The sequence below is a fragment of the Aulonocara stuartgranti genome, assembly GCF_965226115.1.
Source record: "Aulonocara stuartgranti genome assembly, chromosome: 18".
Taxonomy (NCBI): Eukaryota; Metazoa; Chordata; class Actinopteri; order Cichliformes; family Cichlidae; genus Aulonocara; species Aulonocara stuartgranti.
In genome coordinates this window covers 3801171-3821457 of record NC_138954.1, presented here as the reverse complement: position 1 = coordinate 3821457, position 20287 = coordinate 3801171, and the positions used below count along the sequence as shown (strand labels likewise).

The 20287-nt window shown below is 43.6% G+C and overlaps 1 protein-coding gene across 1 annotated transcript in view; it reads right to left on the bottom strand.

Annotated features, from left to right (window-relative positions):
- The window catches only part of myo10 (myosin X), a 131757-nt gene that overhangs the window by 84747 nt on the left and 26723 nt on the right, over window positions 1-20287 (bottom strand). Inside the window, exon 2 of the mRNA XM_082514315.1 lies at window positions 5639-5737. Coding sequence (XP_082370441.1) covers window positions 5639-5737 — 99 coding nt within the window. The remainder of the gene's footprint in view (window positions 1-5638; window positions 5738-20287) is intronic.

Sequence of the window (20287 nt, the reverse complement as noted above, 5' to 3'; positions counted from 1 at the left end):
CTATTGATCTTGTACAATTCTAGGCATTCCAGTATCCAGCTGTGGGGCATAGAGTCATAGGCCTTCTTGTAATCAATCCAGGCAGTGCACAGGTTGGTCAGTCTGGTCTTGCAGTCTCGGCTGATTGTTCTGTCTACCAGTAGCTGGTGTTTTGCACCTCTGGTATTCTTGCCAATTCCTTTCTGTGTCCCGCTCATGTATTGACCCATGTGCCTGTTCATCTTAGCCGATATGATGCCTGACAGGAGCTTCCATGTAGTACTGAGGCAGGTTATTGGTCGGTAGTTGGAGGGGACCGGTCCCTTCTTGGGGTCCTTGGGGATCAGGACCGTCCGGCCTTCAGTTAGCCATTCCGGGTGTCTCTCGTTAACTAGCAGCTGGTTCATTTGTGCTGCCAGACGCTCGTGGAGTGCAGTCAGCTTCTTCAGCCAGTAGGCGTGAACCATGTCGGGCCCTGGTGCTGTCCAACTCTTCATACTGGAGACCCTTTCTTGGATATCTGCCACTGTGATGGTTACTGGACCCTGTTCAGGGAGGTCGCTGTGGTCTGCCCTCAGATCCACTAGCCACTGAGCATTGCCGTTATGGGTTGCATCCTTCTCCCATATGCTCTTCCAGTATTGCTCCGTCTCCAGCCTTGGTGGTGCTGTTCTCTTATTGTTCCCTTGCCACTGAGAGTACACCTTTGCTGGTTCTGTGGAGAACAGCTGGTTTATTCTCCTGCCTTCTATCTCTCTGGTGTACCTCCTCAAGCGGCTGGCCAAGGCTGTGAGTCTTTGCTTGGCAGTTTCCAAGGCCTCAGGTATGGACAGCTTGCTGTATTTCTTAGGCACCTTATTCGTCGCACCTTTCTGCAACTCCGTTAGTTGGCTAACCTCCCTCCGTGCTACTTTGATCTTGCCCTCTAGCCTCCTTCTCCATGGAGGGTACTGCCCCTTGTGGCTGTTCAACTTGTAGCCAAGCATCTCACTGATCACTGCTGCCGTATTGTAGATCAGCTTGTTAGTGTCGGTAATCGTGGTTGTAGGTATTGCCCGTAGTGCTGCATTAACATCATCTAGCAGACCTTCTGAGGGTACTTCACGTAATCTTGAGGGTACTTCACGTAATCTATAGGGTACTTCACGTAATCTATATATATATATATATATATATATATATATATATATATATATATATATATACACACACACACACATATACATATATACACACATACATATATATATACACACACACACACACACACACACACATATATAAATACAGAGACAAATATAAATAAAATATACAAAGGGGATAAATAGAATAAATAGGAATAAAAAATAAAAATACAAGTGAATTGCACATTTCAAGTATTGAGTCTATTGCACTGTTGACTATTTACAAAAAGTATTGCACAAGGTATTGTACAGTGAGGTGAAGAGGCACTACAGCTTAGTTGTTCCCCCCTCCTTTGTCCTCCTGTTTCCCCTCCCTCTCCCCTCCAGAGAGGAGTTAAACAGTCTGATGGCGTGTGGGACAAAGGAGTTTTTAAGTCTGTTAGTTCTTGTCTTGGGGAGAAGCAACCTGTCACTGAACAGACTCTTCTGGTTGTTTATGGCCGTGTGCAGAGGATGCCCAGCATTGTCCATAATGTCCATCAGTTTCTTTAATGTCCTTTTCTCTGCCACTGTCACCAGAGTGTCCAGCTTCATGCCGACCACAGAGCTAGCCCTCCTGATCAGTTTCTCCAGCCTGGATGAGTCCCTCTTTGCTGTGCTGCTCCCCCAGCACACCACAGCATAGAAAAGTACTCCAGCAACCACCGACTGGTAAAACATCCTCAGGAGCTTCCTGCAGATGTTAAAAGACCTCAGCCTCCTGAGGAAGTACAGTCGGCTTTGGGCTTTTTTATACAGGTGCTCTGTGTTGCATGACCAGTCCAGTTTATTGTCCATCCACAGCCCGAGGTACTTGTAGACCACCTCCACCTCCTCCCCCTCTATCTGAACCGGCAGTGGACCTTCTCTGGACCTCCCGAAGTCCACAACCAGTTCCTTAGTCTTTGAGGTGTTGAGTTGCAGGTGGTTTGTGTGACTCCATGCGACAAAGTTCCTCACCAGACTTCTGTACTCCTCTTCCTGATCATCCCAGATACACCCCATGATGGCTGTGTCATCTGCAAACTTCTGAATATGGCATAATTCAGAGTTGTAGCAGAAGTCAGAGGTGTACAGGGTGAAGAGAAGAGGGGACAGCACAGTTCCCTGTGGTGCTCCTGTGCTGCTGACCACTGTGTCAGACGTGATGTCCTTCAGCCTGACGTACTGTGGTCTGTCGGTGAGGTAGTCGGAGATCCAAGCCACCAGGCAGGGGTCCACCTCCATCCTGTTCAGTTTTTCCTGAAGCATACAGGGCCGGATGGTATTAAAGGCACTGGAAAAATCAAGAAACAGGATCCTGACCGTGCCTTTTCCCCCATCCAGGTGTGAGTGGGCTCTGTGTAGGAGGTACAGGATGGCATCCTCCACTCCGACACCCACCTTGTATGCAAACTGTAGTGGGTCCTGGGCATGTTGTACCTGTGGTCGGAGGAGGTTGAGGAAGAGCCGCTCTAGAGTCTTCATAAGATGTGACGTCAGTGCCACCGGTCGGAAGTCATTCAGCTCATTGGGCCGGTTCTTTTTGGGGACCGGGACGATGCAGGATGTCTTCCATAGGACGGGCACTCTCCCCAGTCGCAGACTGAGGTTGAAGACTCGTTGTAGCGGCTCCCCAAGTTCAGCAGCACACGCCTTAAGCATCCTAGGACACACCTTGTCTGGGCCTGCTGCCTTTCTGGGGCGAAGCTTCCTCAGTTGCCTCCTGACCTGATCCACTGTGACACTGGGAGATGTTTGGGAGGAGGGGAGGGGGGGAGATGTCTTGCTGCTGAGAGAGGGATTGGAGGAGGGGGGTGTCATGGTGTCAGGAAGGGGGGGAAGCGAGGGAGGCAGGAGAGTGGGGAGAGGACTCTGTAGTGAAGGTGAGGGTGAGGGTGGGGGGGTTGTGGGCTGGTCAAACCTGTTGAAGAAGTTGTTGAGTTCGTTTGCCTTCTCCACAGTCCCCCCCACTGTGCTTTTCTTGGTGTTGTGGCCTGTGATGGTTTTCACACCATTCCAGACCTCCCTCATATTGTTCCTCTCCAACTTCTGCTCCACCTTCCTCCTGTAGGTGTCCTTTGCTTCCCTCAGGCAGCGTTTCACCTCCCGCTGTGCTGCCTTCATCTCCTCCTTCACTTTGCTCCTGAAAGCCTTCTTCTTCATGTTGAGGACAGCTTTGACTTCCTGTGTTACCTACGGTTTGTTATTAGGATAACACCGTACCGTCTTAGCAGGGGCGACTGTGTCCACACAAAAGTTGAGGTACTCTGTAAGACAGTGTGTCGCCCCTGTGACCTGTGACCCACGGTTTGGCTTGTTAGGGTTTAGTTTAGACAAGCCCACCTTTTTTCCTTTTTCTTAAGCACTTTTTTTTCTCCAGATTCAGGTTTTTTTTGCAGTTTCACTTCCCCACACTTGCGTGAGTTCAGTGAAATGACAAATCATTTAGTTCTTCTCCTGCTGCTGGTTCTGGTTAGAACTACTAGTGTAGAAAGACTGTAAGCAGTTTCAGTTTAAGCGTGTCCGAGGGACGAGAACCTTCTTGAAAAAAAGCTGACATACCTGAACTACCTGGTCAACGATTCAGCTAACAGAAGACAGAAAGTTCACGTCAAGTTAGTTATCACTGACGCAATGTCAATTATCCGAACCACCACAACTGGCTATGATCAAGCTCCTCACCTTATCTCTTTATCACTGTTGATATTGCACCAGTCCACCTATCAGTCTCCCACTTGGCTCTTCCCTCACGCATGAACAAGATACCATGCCATGCCACGGCCCCACACAATCTGGAGGGGCTCAAAGGTGGAGAAAAGCTGACCCCAAATAAGCTGCATGGGTCTGAGCTCCTGTAGACCAACTTCCTGCAGGATGGGCTGTTGGTGTCTGGTGCAATGTGGATTGGGTAATGATCAGTTGCCAAATTTGGCATTAGGGAAATGGAGTAAAGTCTAAGTGTTCCAAATAGTGGCGTGACCGATGTCTCCACACCAACATGTGGACATCAGCCATAAGAAGTTGTCTCAGTTTGCAAGCTGTAGTTCAGTTACTCAAACAATCATACAATTAAATTCATTCATCTGCCAACGCAACATCCTAAAACACAGGTGTCGAACTCCAGGCCTCGAGGGCTGGTGCCCTGCAGGTTTTAGATGTGTCCTTGATTCAACACAGCTGATTCAAATGGCTAAATTACCTCCTCAACATGTCTTGAACTTCTCCAGATGCCTGCTAATGAACTAACCATTTGATTCAGGTGTGTTGACCCAGGGTGAGATCTAAAACCTGCAGGACACCGGCCCTCGAGGCCTGGAGTTCGACACTCCTGTCCTAAAAGGTACCTTCACATTAACAAATGTATCCCATCCCAACTAATACTACAAACAATGAAAATAATATTAGGGTCTACTTTTTGTTTCGATCTGCCTATATAAAGAAACGCAACAGAAAGTTGGTTAGACACCCAGCAATCCAGATGAGAACAGAGGTGTGACTATCTACAGGAAGCCAGCCAAATGCTGCTCTTACATGTGCTCTGGTTTGTTGACACCACATGATGCTGGCACCTTTGGCTGTCTTTAAAGTGATTACTTTAATGTTTGGAGTCAATAGACCACCATTGTGTGCAGAAACCAACTTTTTGGGTACTCGTGACACTTCAGTCCAAATCTATGGAACAAAACAGCTCACAGAAGATGTTTTCAAATCTAACGTCAAAACCTCCTTGATTGATTGAGGCATGTTAATTCTTAATAATCAACCCAAAACAATGTAAACCCAGTTCCATCTGCCCTACATCCTCCATATCCACTGTTTTGAAAACATGTGGATCAAAGATGTTATGCAGAGCCATATGGAGTTTAGGGATTTTGAGCTTATCCCAAATTATGGGAAGATCTCGCTAAGCCTGGGCTTTCTTATCAGCAACAGAACAGGTGTGGGAAAGATGGGAATGCTTCTTGTCTGCTAAGCAAACAGGCATATAGACTTAATGTTTTGTCCCAGTAGGATGGAAGGACACTCAAAGAAATGTAACCCTCAGAATCCAAAATTTAACCTTGGACTATACCTGCTTTTTAAGGATGTGCTATTTTACTACATCCAAATTTAATGTTAAGTTTAAGCAAATTGGGCCAAAAAGGTCATTCTACCTGTTGTGTTCTGTGAGTTTTTGCTCCCTTGATGCACTTTACACCTCTTACTTCATATTTTAAAAGTACTACATAGGTCATCTAACTCGTGTTTAAACACTGGATCTCCGGGCCAATCTTTGACATAACGTGTGACATACACCAATGCAAATCAGAGTAGCAGGGAACCACCACTGCTAAGGAAGTCTCACCTTATAGCCTAAAAGGCACAGACTTCATTTTAACAGCTAGGTGATATAAAGAGGTCCAGCTAAACTTTTACTTCCATAATGAACATGTATGTCTGCTAAGAGAAGCTCATTATTTGGCACTAACAGTCAGTAGAGTTACTCGAGTGTTACCTGCTATAGTTGTTCTTACCTGGCCATAGTCAGTGGCAAAGACAACAACACCTCCGGAGCAAGAGGACACGGTGCTGGGAAGGAACTGCTCATCCTCCCGTAACCACACCCGGTCGCCCTGCAGAGGAAGAAGAAAAGTTTGCTGAAGACTCTGAATCAAAATATGACATTTATACATTTGTCTCTAAACAATTAATCAGTGATTTTCTGTCATCAATGATATTGCATGAATGGGACCATTATATACAACCTACTACATTTCTTTTTTTAAACTGATAATTTACAAAGCAAAGGGCATCTTAATTTGTTGTTGACCCTCAACAGATCCTAACCACACCTATGCTATTACTGCATAACAGAATCATCTAAATAACTGAATTAAAACCCAAGAAACTGCTTCATGTAACCTAAAAACATTAGAACTCTCTCCTTTTAAATTATTTCGCTTTTAGGTTTCAGATCAATCCAATCTTGTGACTCTACACAACAATGCTAACTGAGTAATGGGATCCACTTCTGCGTCTGGTTTTTTTTGTACAGCACTCTAGAAATCTCAGGGAGACAGAGAAACGTAACTTTATGACAGTATTTAAATAGACTATTTCAGAGGTGGTGCTGTTGGTATATTTTGTCCTTTGCTAAAGACACAGGCTTTCATGTTGCCACGGCATGACCTTTCTCTGACCAAAAGCAGAGTCTCTGCTTTCATGAAAACACGGTAAGCTGTGCAGTGTTTAGTTTCAGAGGTCTCCACCTGCCGTCACCCAGGAGGCCAGTAAAGCTGCATGTTTATTGATGCTTTTTAGCGAGGAGTTCCTGAGAGGACTTTAATACCTGCTGACCAGTCAAGTTTACTGCCACTGGTTTCTACAGCGTTTCTCCTTAGGGTTAACAGCTGGATATGAAATGACTAGAATTCCCCTATTCTTTTGTGTTTGTGGAGGATTAGCAGGGAATCTGTGGAATTTACAAGAGGAGGTCTGATTCTTAACTGCATGTTTAGACGGTTGAAACTTTGTTTGAATCGTTCTTTTGGCTTTGGAAACCTTTAAAAATAATAGCTTCACATCAAGAAAAGCTTTAGTTCAGACAGTGCAGATCATTGATGGATTCGTTTGTTTGATAGGACAGTTTCAGACTAGAAACCAGCCTCCCTGAAATACGACTGAGCTACAGAATCGAGGGGCCCTTCGAGTGGATTCCCTCCTAATCGCATAGCCACATGTGCTGTTGTTCATTAGCGTGGCAGGCTAATGCTAATGGCAAAAACAAGCTCTGCACTTCACTGAGAGGCCCCTCCTCTCTCCGAGCTAGACATACATGTGACCTTTGACCCATGGGCCCTCACTCAGACAGAGCTGCCCTGGTGCAGCAGAGAGGGGCACCTGGGTGGGAAAATGTTAGCAGATGAATGAATGACTGTGGAGTAAAACGTGCACACACAGAGTAAAGCTCAGCGTTGCAGTGTCAGCAGCAGATCAGAGGGGTGCTGCGTGTTGTTCTAAACCCCTGACCGCTCCTCTGTGCGGAGGGAAGCGGCACAGTTCAAATGGTCCTGGGATCTCCTGGTGAGATATAAATGTGGCAGTCAGAGGGACTCGAAAAGGAATTTCTCTTCTGATCCCAATTTGGTCATAAGAAGTCTTACAGAGAAACTGCTCATCATTCTTTACTTTGTTTGGCAAATTATGAATGAAACCGTTGTTATATGAAGTCCTCAATTTCGTCTTTGTTTTAGTTGCTAGTTTTTGCATTCCTTGCTTCTTTGGTTTTGTCTGCCGTATTATTCAGACCTGCTTAAATGACCGAACAAAAAGGTAAGAGGGAGAAGAGGAAGGTCCCAAGAGTTTAAACCTTAAGTGTTTAAGATGCTTTTCTGCTTTTGCTGACCACCTGAATGTTCTCCTCCTGTTTAACCGTCTGAATGAACTTTTCCTCTCACGGTTGTGTTGAAAGAAGTCGTCTCCACATGAAGATAAAAATCCATTTTGATATCTTCATCAGAAGATCGTTTACAGGCCTCAGAATACATGAGGACCAAGAGTGTACCGTTGTTCTCACATTATATTTAACCAGGCCTGTTACCAATGATCATGATGTATAAATCAGCCTCTCTCCCATCGCACCATGTATCTATATCCCCTTTCTGTTTTTTAAAATTATCATTTACCGGGTTGGGTTCGTGTTATGAATGAACACATTTTAACCCCAAACCATGACCCTCACGATTCCTGAACCTAAGTGAAAGCGAAATTAAGCGAGTGAAACAAAGGCAAAACACAAATGAGAGCTCTAAACAGAGGCTGGGCAGACAGCGGCGTCGGATTCTTTGGTGCTCCAGAAAAGAACCGAACAAAGGAAGGTGCTCCATTGTAACACGCACAAAGAGAAGGAGTGTGCTGTTTACCAGCCCGGGACATATGGACATTCCTGGTGTGCACCAGCACGGGAATCTGATGCTCGCACCAAGTTTGGATGTAGAAAGCAAAAGGAGGGTCTCCTTCCACCCACTGGCACACTTTTCAAGGCTCTTTTACCTCTAAAGACACCCCCCATCCCACCCCCAAATACACACATACATTCATTTTGTTTGTCCATCCTCTCTCTGCTGAGAGAAGAAAAAGAGGCATCCAGCACACATCTTATCCTTTCTCTCCCACCCCTCTTAATCTTCTCTGTATCTCCTCCTCCCTGAACTCTATCCCTACATGAACACACACACACACACACACACACACACACACACACACACACACACACACACACACACACACACACACACACACACACACACACACACACACACACACACACACACACACACACACAACCCTATTTCTAAACAAGGGATCTGGGCCAAAAGACTCCGCTTCACCTCCTCTCCGTCATTCATCACCACTGATTGCCTGAACTTTGAACATCAAAGATCTCATTGGTACTTTACAAAGGAATGAAGAAATTAAGGACCTAAAGTTGCATCTGTTAATGGATGAAAACCACACAGAGTTAAAGGCTAATAAAACTAGCAAACACTCAAGAAGCACGTACCACGCTGCACAAAGCTTCAGTAACTGATATAAGGTGGGCTGGTTAAAGGGGAAATGGTCAAGAAGGTAATGTTTTTAAAACAGCAATACCACAAAAGTTAAGTGTATAATGCATATTTTTACTAGATTAGATCAAGTAGGCAGAGCAGAGGTTTCTCAGACGGCTGCACACAATTCCAACGTGCACGGAAGAGAGGAAAAGTGTTCAGGCCAAACATGTAACAGACATTTGGTGATTACATGTAAAGTCTTCCAAACACATGACTCAATGCAAACAAACAAAAAATCACTTCACATGCTGATGTACAAGCCTTTCAGCTGAAATTATTCCACACCTGTAGAGTCTCCTTATACCGCCAATAATCACAAATAAATCACAAGCTCATCATCGCCAATTAAAGGACATCCAAAGCAGTAAAGCTCAACTTCAATGAGGAAAGAGAACAAAAGAGGAAACGGTCGAAAAAGATGTTACTGTTACTGTAAATGATTCTGCCCATCAGTCATACTTTAGAAACGAATAATTCTTCATTGCTAGGAACAAGTTTAAACACATCATTAACAGGTTAAAACGCCAGCATTATTTACAGTACATAGAACATTACTGCGTTTCATCTTGTGGCGTTCATCAGGGTCACAACTGAAGCCAAACACACTGGTCTAGCAATAAAGGTGGTCTGTATGCAACGAGTGATAAGAGTTCTGAGCTCTTTAAAACGAACTCGTGATTTGATAACAGAGCATCAGTACCTGATAAGAGCACAACATGTGTTCCTGGTCTGTTGCAGACTACATAAAGACATGTAGTGCATCAGTTTCTTCTAATTAACTTTTCTTCAGGATCCAACCAATGGTTCAGATACCACAAAACTACGTCAAATTACAAAGAAAGTTCTGTTGAAGCAGTCAGAGAATTTCAGCTCGTAAAAGCTTTCAAAACCACATCAACACAAAACCACCAGCCAAAATTAGGAAAAGTGAGACACCTGTACAAATCTGCAGTTACACTAATTTTCTATCACCACATTGACATGAAAGGAAGCGGGGCCTCGCCGAGCTAATGTCAACACATGAGCTGGGAAACGCTTGAGAGTCTCGACTGGGACTGGGAGCTGCGGATCAAAGCCCAGCTGTTACACCAGAAAGACCTCTGAGCCCCTCGGTCCAGCTAAACCTGAACAAACTCTCTCACACACTCAGAGGTGTCCGAGTATGACTGGTATGAACAGGCAGGATAATTACAGTGGGAAAGAAGCTGCTGAAGAATTATGTTGGATGCCCCCTTACACCAGAAAAGAGGTACAAGTGTTTGGATATAGTGAGAAAGAAATAGCTTTGAGTCATAATTGGTTTTCTGAGGGTAGACACATGTTATAAGAAGTGCTTTGTGCATGGTTTTGGTGTTTTTGCAGGCTGTCTTATCCTATCAGATTAAAAATAATATATATAATAGTGAGATTCAACCTTCTATTTTTAGTCATTTTTGATTCATTAGGTTTAGAGCTTTATCCATCCTCCAACGTATAATGTCTTCTGTAAACATGTTGGACGCATGTCTCAGTTATCCAGGGAGATGCTCTTTTCTGGCTGTTATCTCAATCCTGACACCTCCTCGTGGCCAGAGCCAAAACACCAACACAAACCTCCCACCCTGAAAGCTCTGGGAGTAGAATTGAAGCAGTCATCCATCGCCTGCGTGTATTTTCCCTGAGTAACCTCGACATGTGTGGCTAATACTCTCCCAGCAGGGAGCTGGGGAGGGGGGGGCGAGGATATGTTCGGGGCTGGGAGCGTTCATACGCCATCGGTGTCGGGAATGAGCAGCTGCCTTGTTTGGGAGATTCCACTTCCTCTCCGACAACAAACTGAGTCTTGTGCTCGACCACAGCTACCCCCTCTATCAGCGCCGTCAATGCAAAAGCCTGTGAGGCTTTTTCTTTATCTTTTCGTGAGCATTAAAACTTTGGCTCAACACAACTGCTGGTATGTTCTCTGGAAGATGACCCGCTGCTGCTCCTGCAAACAAACGCCACTATTTTCTTCCATCTTCATTTATTCCTCTGACGTTCAACTGCTGTTAACAAATAGCTAGAATAAATGAAAAGCCTGCCTTTACACGTATGTATCTGCAAACGAGGAAGCAGCAGTCCAGTTGTTTTCTAGAAGAATCCATGCAATGTGTTGCTGCTGCTGAACTTTGACCTCGTCTACACCAGTTGTTCTGAGACCAGGCACATCTCCAACAGCTGCAGTCCTCCATCAATATTTGCAGTGAATCTATCCTACCACAGTATTCCTTCAGTCAACTCTGAAGCTCTAAAGAGAACTGAACGTTATGGTGGGTGTTAATGGCATCGTTGCCAGCGAGATGTCTGCACTGCTTCCCTGCATCAGTTACTTGTTGGCCGAGCCACTAGTGACAGTATACGGCTGACAGGCCGCTCAAACACCTGGTTATGGTCCATGTCAAATCTGCTCCCAGATTTCACACTTGTTTCCGATATATCTGAGGTGAAATCCGGGCAGAAACTGCCATAGCATAGCATCTGCACAAACAAGTACTTTAAACAGCTTTAGGAGTTTCCAGAGAGCTCAGTTATATAAAGGAAGGTCCAATTGTTTTGATAACTGATCTTTTCAACCATCGTCCCCAACCTTTTGAAGTAATTTTGACCTGACAAATAACACGCCTTACTCTGTGTTACAGACACCCCAAAAGATTTGTGCTTAACTTTTGGAGATGTGAAATTTCCTATTTTATTAGACAGCTTATGAATGCTGATAACTGGGCGCTCTTTTGACTAAATATAGTGACCTTTGGCTCCGCTGTCTGTCTATTTTTCACTCTGGTTGATATTCACTGATCTAAGATAGAAGATTCGTGTGCAGTCTTCATATAACATTTAGCATCTGACATCTTTGTTTCTTTGTTAACTGAAGAAAAGTGTTCAGGGTCTATACTGAAATGAAGAGTTTCATTTATTTACCTTTATTTTAGCAGGGAGAGACATTTAGATTAAATCTTTGTTATACAACAGAGACCTGGCAAAGCAGCAGCCGTACATCAGTGTTGATATATGATACTACCTCTAATCATCAGAATATGATACAGTCTGCCAAATGGTACTTTAATCTCGTCTCCAACTCTCAGTCGTCTCCACCTGCAGATCATCAGGTCCCCTCAGTCAGTCGAGTAGAGCGGATTATCTGCCCCTTGTTTATACAAGCCCCACATGCTCATCACACCATCCCCCTTAAACATCAGGCCGAGAAGAAACGAATGACGGGTTAAAGCAAAAAGAAAAGAAAACTGGTAATTTTTTAAAGTTCTGCACGACTGCGAATAGAAACAAAGCCGAACAACGGATCAGAAGTGCTGCGTCATGCACCGCTTATCTGAAGTCTAGAAGGCTTATGAACCCATTTTGATCTCAACTGTTCGAGCACATGATTCATGAGTACTTGAACCCTCAGAAGCAGGCATGCGGTTTCAAAACCTTACTAAATCTAAATTATTCTCTCTTCAGTGCTGAAAACATTATTCTGTGGCTTGAATTTGAATTTTCCACCACCTGATACTCACGCACAGCTATCACTCAAGAGTAAAGATAAACAGTGAGGCTGATCCTGCACCCCGTCTTACTCTGACCGTGATAGCAGGAGATTACAACAGACGGAGGGCAGGCCCAGATGCTTATTATCACGTCGGCTTTGTGAGAGACATTGTGTGTCCAGCAGATAGTGATAATTTCCTGCAATGTGTCGTAGACGGCAGCTCCAGACCTTTTGTTTTGCTTTGTCTTTGGTGTGAGCAACCTGCTGGATGGATTAATTATTAACTGTTAGTGGGAAATACTTTTTATGACTTAGCAACTGTCACACGCTCACGTGATTTTGAATTTGTCTTCAGTTTATCAAGACGTGACATTTAAACTGCTGCTGAGGAAAGCCTCTGAGTGTTTGTCAGCCGAGTTGTGAGCTTAACGTGAGACGGATAAATTGTCTGGAAGTTTCCCCTACTTGAGGTGACGGTGGCAGTTGGAGAGTAAATCATTTTTACCGCAGAGAGATAATCTATGATTTCCACAAAGGTGAAAGTGTTTGATTTTTAAGCCACTTCAGAATAAAGTTTATTTTTTTGCAAACCATGTGCTCCCTGTGCTTCCCTGTGATGACAGTGAGTTACAAACAATGGAAACAATGCACACCTATACACCGGTGTTTACTGTGAAACTGCTCTCTGGGGAATGCAGCCAGGAGGAAGTCCACAAATTGACCTTGAACCTTTGCCAGCATGCGGTGCAGACCAATCACCTCGCAAAGCGTTTGTGGAGAACCAACCAGCACAAGCTCAGCGGAAGACGTTATTTAGATTTGAAAGACTGGACACACAGAGTGAGATCAGGGGATTGTGGGAACCGATTAGCCCGCTGTATTGACTTGCCTGGGAAAGCCTCACAACGTGTCACACACAGCAAAACAAACACACAAAGACAATTACACATGATTAAACCCAAGCACACTGACAGAAATACACACACTCGTCAGCGTGAACTCATTTATCGGATGCACACATTTCACTCACAACTGTATGCGCGCAGTAATATCAATAAACAAACACGTTGTAATGCAAAACACATCCTATAAACTTGCAAACGTGCATTAACTCACACATGGAAACAAGCAAATCATACAAACTGCAGATGCACAAGCACAACGACTGCATGCGCACACACACACGTACTCTTACACCGACAAATCCAAACGCACACAGTTTTACGACCACGCAAACACAAGATCAGCTAAACATACTAAGAAGAATATGGACAACTGAACATGCATTTGGGGAAATTAGTCTGTCGGAGTCACGAAAAGCTTCACCGGTTAAAGAATTGTCACAAAATAAAAAGAGAAAACTGGGGGGGGGGGGGGGGCTATTCCAGGTGTCATATGGTGAGAGGGGGAATGAACCTGACATCCATGTGTTTGGACTGTGGGAGGATGCTGGAGGACGTGGAAAGAATCGTTGCAGACACAAACTACACACAAAAGAAACTCTACCATATCAAATATTAAACAAATACATACACATACTGTATGAGGCTGTAAACGTACATTTTTGCTGAAAAAGGGTTCTATGGGGAATGAATCACTTCGCACTTAGTGGCCCAGTTTTCCAGCCATGGAGACTGCTACTCATCCCTGCAGCCTTCAGCACAGCTAAAAATAACAGTTACTTTACATATTGAGTATTTTAAAAGCTTCGGTTTGTTTTTCATTATGTTGATTGGAGACATGTGAAACCCATTTTCCTTTAACGAGCTTTGATGTTCTTCCATCTTTCTTAAAAAGCAGTCTAATCTCAGCCTATCGTTTAGGGAACGCTCTTATGTAACTCACTGAGGATGGAAGTTTACATTATCAAAGTCTGCTACAAAACTACTTGTTGTTTTTCCTTTTTTTCCCCTTTAGCTTCAAGCAAAACTCAATTCACAAGAGTTATAGGAAGTACAGAGTTGCACGGGGAAAATGTAATTGTCTTCTTTGAAGCCGCTATATGGACCAAATCTTGGAAATGGTTCAGCACTGTAAGTGACGTCCCCACCGGTAGCTCGATCAGCGCTGAATACACTTCATCTGTCATAATAACTGCTGCCTTTACATGAGCTCCTTCTTATTGAATTTCCAGTGCTTAATGCACCTTAATTAGACGTTACTTAACCACCCGGCTCAGTGAGCAGTGCCACGTATTACTGTGCCCTGAGCTGAGTGTGTCTGCTGAAGCCTGCGAGTCCTGACACATGACATGTCATTTCTTCTGAGAGCGGAGAAGTTTTATTAACGTGAATAAATTGGGAGTGTGGGATTTTTGGAAGGTGAGTCTGGATGGATGTAAGGATAAAACCTAAAACTGTTGCACGATGTGTAGAGACACTGCACAATTATTTATGAGTTTAAAGATGTTTTGTTTTTTGTCGTCTGAATTCGGCTTTTAAATATAAGTCTTCCACTTATCCAAGTTCTCAAAAAGACATGAAGATGAGTACAGAACTACTAAACTAAACTAAATGAGACAGAAAGAGGGAGAAAAATGAACTATTAATGCACCAGATATCCCCCTCTGTGTGCGGCTCCTTGATGTGGCAGCAGAACAACAGAGTCCCATCACAGCCAAATCGCACCCACTCAGCTTGTAAGACAGATACTGAAAAGCCAAATTCCCGCTTCCCATGGCTGTTCGCTAGCACAGGGGTAAATGGAACCATGTGTGTGGCCCTGCAGACACATCGTACTGAATATTCTGAAGGTTTTTCCCGCAATCCAGTGAAAAGGTGTGTTTTTTTCCCCTGGCATCTTTATTCAAACAGGCTCATCTATGACACAAACTTCTTCTCAGTAAAGCGATTCACTGTCGAGACCCGTGAAGGCTTCAATCGACAGTTCTGAAGCTTTCTGTATTTACGAGGACAAACAGGCCCGTGCATTATGGAAGGAAGTCGGAGGTTGCAGAGGCTTTTTCTGGGATAACTAATGTTGATGATCATGATGATGGATAAAGGAGAACTGTGATTATCACACTAAAAAACACACCGACATATGCAGAAGTACAGAAAAAAACCCCAGTCTGCACACACACAGGCTCTGCTCGTATATGATCTGTGACCCATTACACAGACATGAGCAGCAGCCATAAAACACACACGGCTCCGCTCGCAGCGGCCAATCGGATGCTGCGAGGAGCTGCTGACTTGACTGAGTTTAGATAATGTTTCTGATTAGATTTTCATGCACCGCAGTAATCAGAGCGCTGGCTGTATTCTGACTCTGATGCTCTGTGGAAAAAGGCTTTTTGTTTTTATGAGGTGTTTATAGAACTACTGCACACTGCATTCCTGTTTACAGCACACTGAAAAATGACCGTAGATGTTTTAGTCACTTGCGTTTTCCTCCAGCGGCCAATTTCAAACTCGATCTCACATTATTTTTTTCATGCCATTTTCACCATTTAAACGAGCCCTCCTGATTTAAACAAACCGTAAAAATCCAAACACTAAATTATAAATCGATGGAGGTGCAGACATTGTGTTGTATACAGTACATTGTTTGATTGCGTTTTATTAATTGCTGCTATGTTTGGCTCATTCTATGGAAATCCCATTCTGACCACCTCCACATGCACTTTCACCCTGGACGTCAAGCACACAGCAAACGTCCTTTTTTGTATCAAAACTTTTACGGCCAATCTGCAGTGCAGACTAGGGTTGTGATGATTTTAGGATTTCAAACTCAGTACCAATACCCAAGAACACACTTGAGACTCCAAACCCTTTTCAATACCACAGGCATTTTTATCCCTGTGACAAACATCGTTGGGGGGGGGGGCACATTTCAGCAGATAAAACAAAAAGCAACAGTGTGAACCGACTGTAGTAGAAGCTCTGTGCTAGAGGCTCGGCAGTACCGTTTTATCTTGATGAGGAAATTGCATAAATGACTCTTTTATGAAAGTTTTACTGATAAATATCAGCGAACTCTGCATACATGGTCAAGGAAAAGCAAGCATAAATATAAAAATGAGCCAACGGAAATCTGTTTTATGACATTCACTCAGGACTTCCAGCTTTCACTGACCACAGGATCAACTTTTAACAAGCTCCCTCTGCTTGCTTTTCACTCCTGTGCCTTATTTTATGGTTTATGACGTCACCATAGCTCAGTGGCTTTGTGGTTGGAATATACTTAGAGTCCAGACTCAGCTTAGAGATGGTAAACATTTAGAGAGCAAGTGTGTGGGTTTTTCTTCCCTTTTTCCCCCCTTCAGGCGAGTGGAAGTTCATCCAGGATCAGTTTACTCAGAGGGAATCTTCTCAGCCAGAAACTAGCTGCTTTTAAAACATATGGAATCAGGAATGATTCAAATTTACCCCGTTTTTCACTTTAAAACATGTTGCAGTCGAGCTGCCTTCACTCAATTCTAATGCAGCTCATAAATTTAATTTATGAAGATGGACACTTGGTTTACAAGGCAGGAGAGGACATCAATAAGCTCTCTGCTTATGAGGATGTGTAAGGACACAAATTCTCTCTGACTGTGGTGGGATGGTACCTGAGCTGAAGATAACACACAGCTAACACACATTGCTAACAACAATTCTGTATTTAACCTGGCCAAAATATACAAAAACAAGGTTTTAAGTTACATCCTTAACCAATCTTGGGCTTTCAAGGTTTGGACACTAAGTAGACAGAAATTATTACAAATGAAAAAACCCACCTAAAAATATTAAAGAATATTAGGGCATAATATTCCAGCGGCATAAAAGCCAAGCACTTCAGGTTGGCTCCAAAAAATAGTTTTGTCTCTATAGTTTTGCCCTTAATGACAACAGGATGGGGCTGAAATGTTCACATACACCTCGCCTGTATTAAGACTTAGAGTCATGCAGATTCACGGTTGGCTCCGCTGAGCCATTTCTTCTTGTTCGGCATTCGTTTTCACAAAAGAACACCCGAAGGAGTCCGCTCGCTTCGTGCAAAATTACAAGAACATTTTGTTTTGGCTGTTACAAATATTAAAGCCGAACTTGAGCTCTATAAGTACAAAGAGGTGATGTCATGTCTTTAGCTTAGCTATGTGCAGTTTTTATTTTCATTCATTTCTGTAAAGGTTTGGTTTGAGCTAGAAATGGTAGTAATATTTTTCGGGTGTATCCATAAGTATGGATGTATCCATATAGCTATATATCCTGATGTATCCGTATAAAATACAAAAATCAAGACAGCAGAGCAGCAAAGAAACTGGGAAATAAATCCTATTCTAAAGTAAACAGTGTGAGGAAGCACAGCTTTGGTACCAATGGTTCAAATTTTCAGGCTGATCATAAACTGTGAGAAAAAAAAATGAAAAAACGAGCTCAAAACCCAGTGAACTGTACATAACACCTGGTAGGCTTAAATTATTAACGACGCCGTTGTCAGCAGGGGTCAGAGGTCCCGGCACGCAGCACACTCCGATGTCAGGGAGTGAGCGTGAGCAGAGGTGTTGACTGGAAGCTCCACAGGAAGCAGCTGCTCATCAGCAGACCGTCTTCCTGCTGTCAGTGATCAAAAACAACGTGCACAAAGAGACGAGAGGAAAAGGTATCCTCACACTCGTGAAAGTGATACTCGCTAAACAGGACTTCACATCTCAAGAGAGCCGATTAATTAAAAGGCCCATTCATCCAAATTTAAAAAGGCATATTTCAGAAAGCCTTTAGGCCTTAAATAAATGCATGAATAACACTTTCCCACACTAAATTCTTAAAGCTTCAGAGACGTGTATGTCTGGGAGATGAAGCTCTCAGTATTCTCCTTCAGCTGCTTGGTGGATAATTAAAAGGCATGTCGCTGTGGATCTGGAGAGCAGCTGTAGGGTGGATACATGTGAGTTTGCAGCTGACTCGGGAGAGACTTGGAACCTCTTTTGGTTGGAAGACAATCAAACCGCCAGGGGGAAAACACAAGTACGCTGTTTCATGAGCTGAGAACAAGAAACAGCACTCGGCCGGGCACTGCAAACAGGACAGAAGGCAGAGCCACAGAGAGGTGTCACTGTCGTGAAATGCCTCAGCAAACACAGGTCAGTGAATCTGATGCCAATTAAATATGTTTCTGCCCGTTTCTTTCTGTTAGGGACTCAGCGTGCTGAAGAACTTCAGCTTTTCCAACTATAAGTGTACTTACTGTCAATATTAATAACAGAATCCCAAAAATGTAATAAATAAATATAGTTTGGAGTGGACTCGAGGCCTCTTCAAGCAATACACAATATTTACTGTATTCATGTTTTACCCCCTTATATCCAACTAGGGTAGCAGTCGCCCCCCCCCCCCCCAAAAACCTCCTCTGGGGTGAGATGCGGGACACGCACAGGGACCAAATCAGCTGTCTCACCTGACTTCCCTGTTTTAGTCAAGCTGTCACCAAAAAAAAATGAACCAAGTCTTGTAATCATAAATCACTGTGCAGTCGTATGACTCGGGTGGAGGGACGTCTGAATATAAAAATACAGTTCTCTGTTAGTACTTACTAGGACGGATGCCCAAATACTACGCAGTTTACTTCTAACCTTAACAGGAGGAAACCTTACCAGCCTACAATAAAGACCACCTTCAGTCGGGCCAATCAGGAAACAGTTAGTTTATGTGGGAGAAGAAAATATACCGCAGTGCTGTAGGTCAGACACCCGGTTAATCTGCAGTTAGGACAGTGCAGATAAGTGTTCTTCTGAGTGTGTTACTGCTAACAGATGAGTGCAGTAAAGCTTAATTTATAGTTCTGTGTTCAATCACCTACGCTGTAGCCTGACATACACCTTTTCCGGAAGGGTAACTACATATTCCAGCAATGCAGACTACATCAACTGTGGTTGGTCTGCTTTATTTGCTTTGCACGTGCATAATCCCTCTGTCAAACTGGACCTTTTTGTAAACAGTATGCACACGTAGCAGTGATGGAAGCTCACATTAAACAGATCAAATATGTATATGACATCAACGTAAACCAAAAGCACAGAAGCTCCACCCACCTGCTGTTCAAACCTTCTGTTTGAAGGTTCAGCGAGGAGCAGCCAATGAGAAGATGAGCATAAAGGGCTTGTTTTAGAAACAATAAGACCTGACAGTCTGCACAAAGACCAGTATCGGATTATTTCCGAGTAACTTTCCAAGTTAAGTTACTTGGAAAGTTGCTATAGTAGTTTTGCATGGTTCACATAAATTTGAGGATTAACATGACCGGTCAATTTTAAACAGATTTAAGGCATAGGAGATTTTCATAGGAGCCACAAAAAGACGGATTTGGAAATGTTTCGAAATATTGGCAGATTTCCAGGATGAATCAGTCTGCGTTACAAGCCAACCAGAAGCCCAGGAAACATCACTCTGGATGTCACGCCGATTCCTGTAACTGCACTAATAACAGTTTTCTGTCAGCGTCATTATCGCACGACAGAACGTTTACCTTCTCATCTCGCTCCTACAAGTGGGTGTCGTTTCAACGGGTAATCTGACAGTCCCACCACGTGTCAACACCGTGACATCTTCAGCTGAAGCAAAAGTGAGGGAAGCATGCAGGAATTTCACAATGACTGAACATCTGTGGATACTTTACTGTCGTTCCCAGACAGGCTTCAACTGTTTTTTCCCAATAAGTGCAGTTGCTTAATAAAATTTGCTCTTGGCTGTTTGTGTCTGGACATGTTTGACGGGAGCCTTTCTGGATGAATTTATATTATTTGCTAATCGAACTTGACTGACTCAGCGGGGTGTGTAAGGTTTCACCGCTCTGCCGCTGCCACCAACAGAGATGGTCAGACTCAGATTATTTTTATCTTATGCCAAAATGAGGAAAAACCCCGAGACACAACATGCAGCTCTACTTTTGTTACAATATTTCCTGTAATTGAAACTTACCCCCACCCCCGATATATTTTCAAGAATGAGATAAGCACAGGTTATGAGACTAAACAACAACTACAATAGTTCTTTGTAGGCTGAAAATGTGCCGCAACCTGTACAACAAGCCTTTGAGGCAAAACTGTAATATCACAGCCAGTCGAAACTGTCAGTTAAACACTT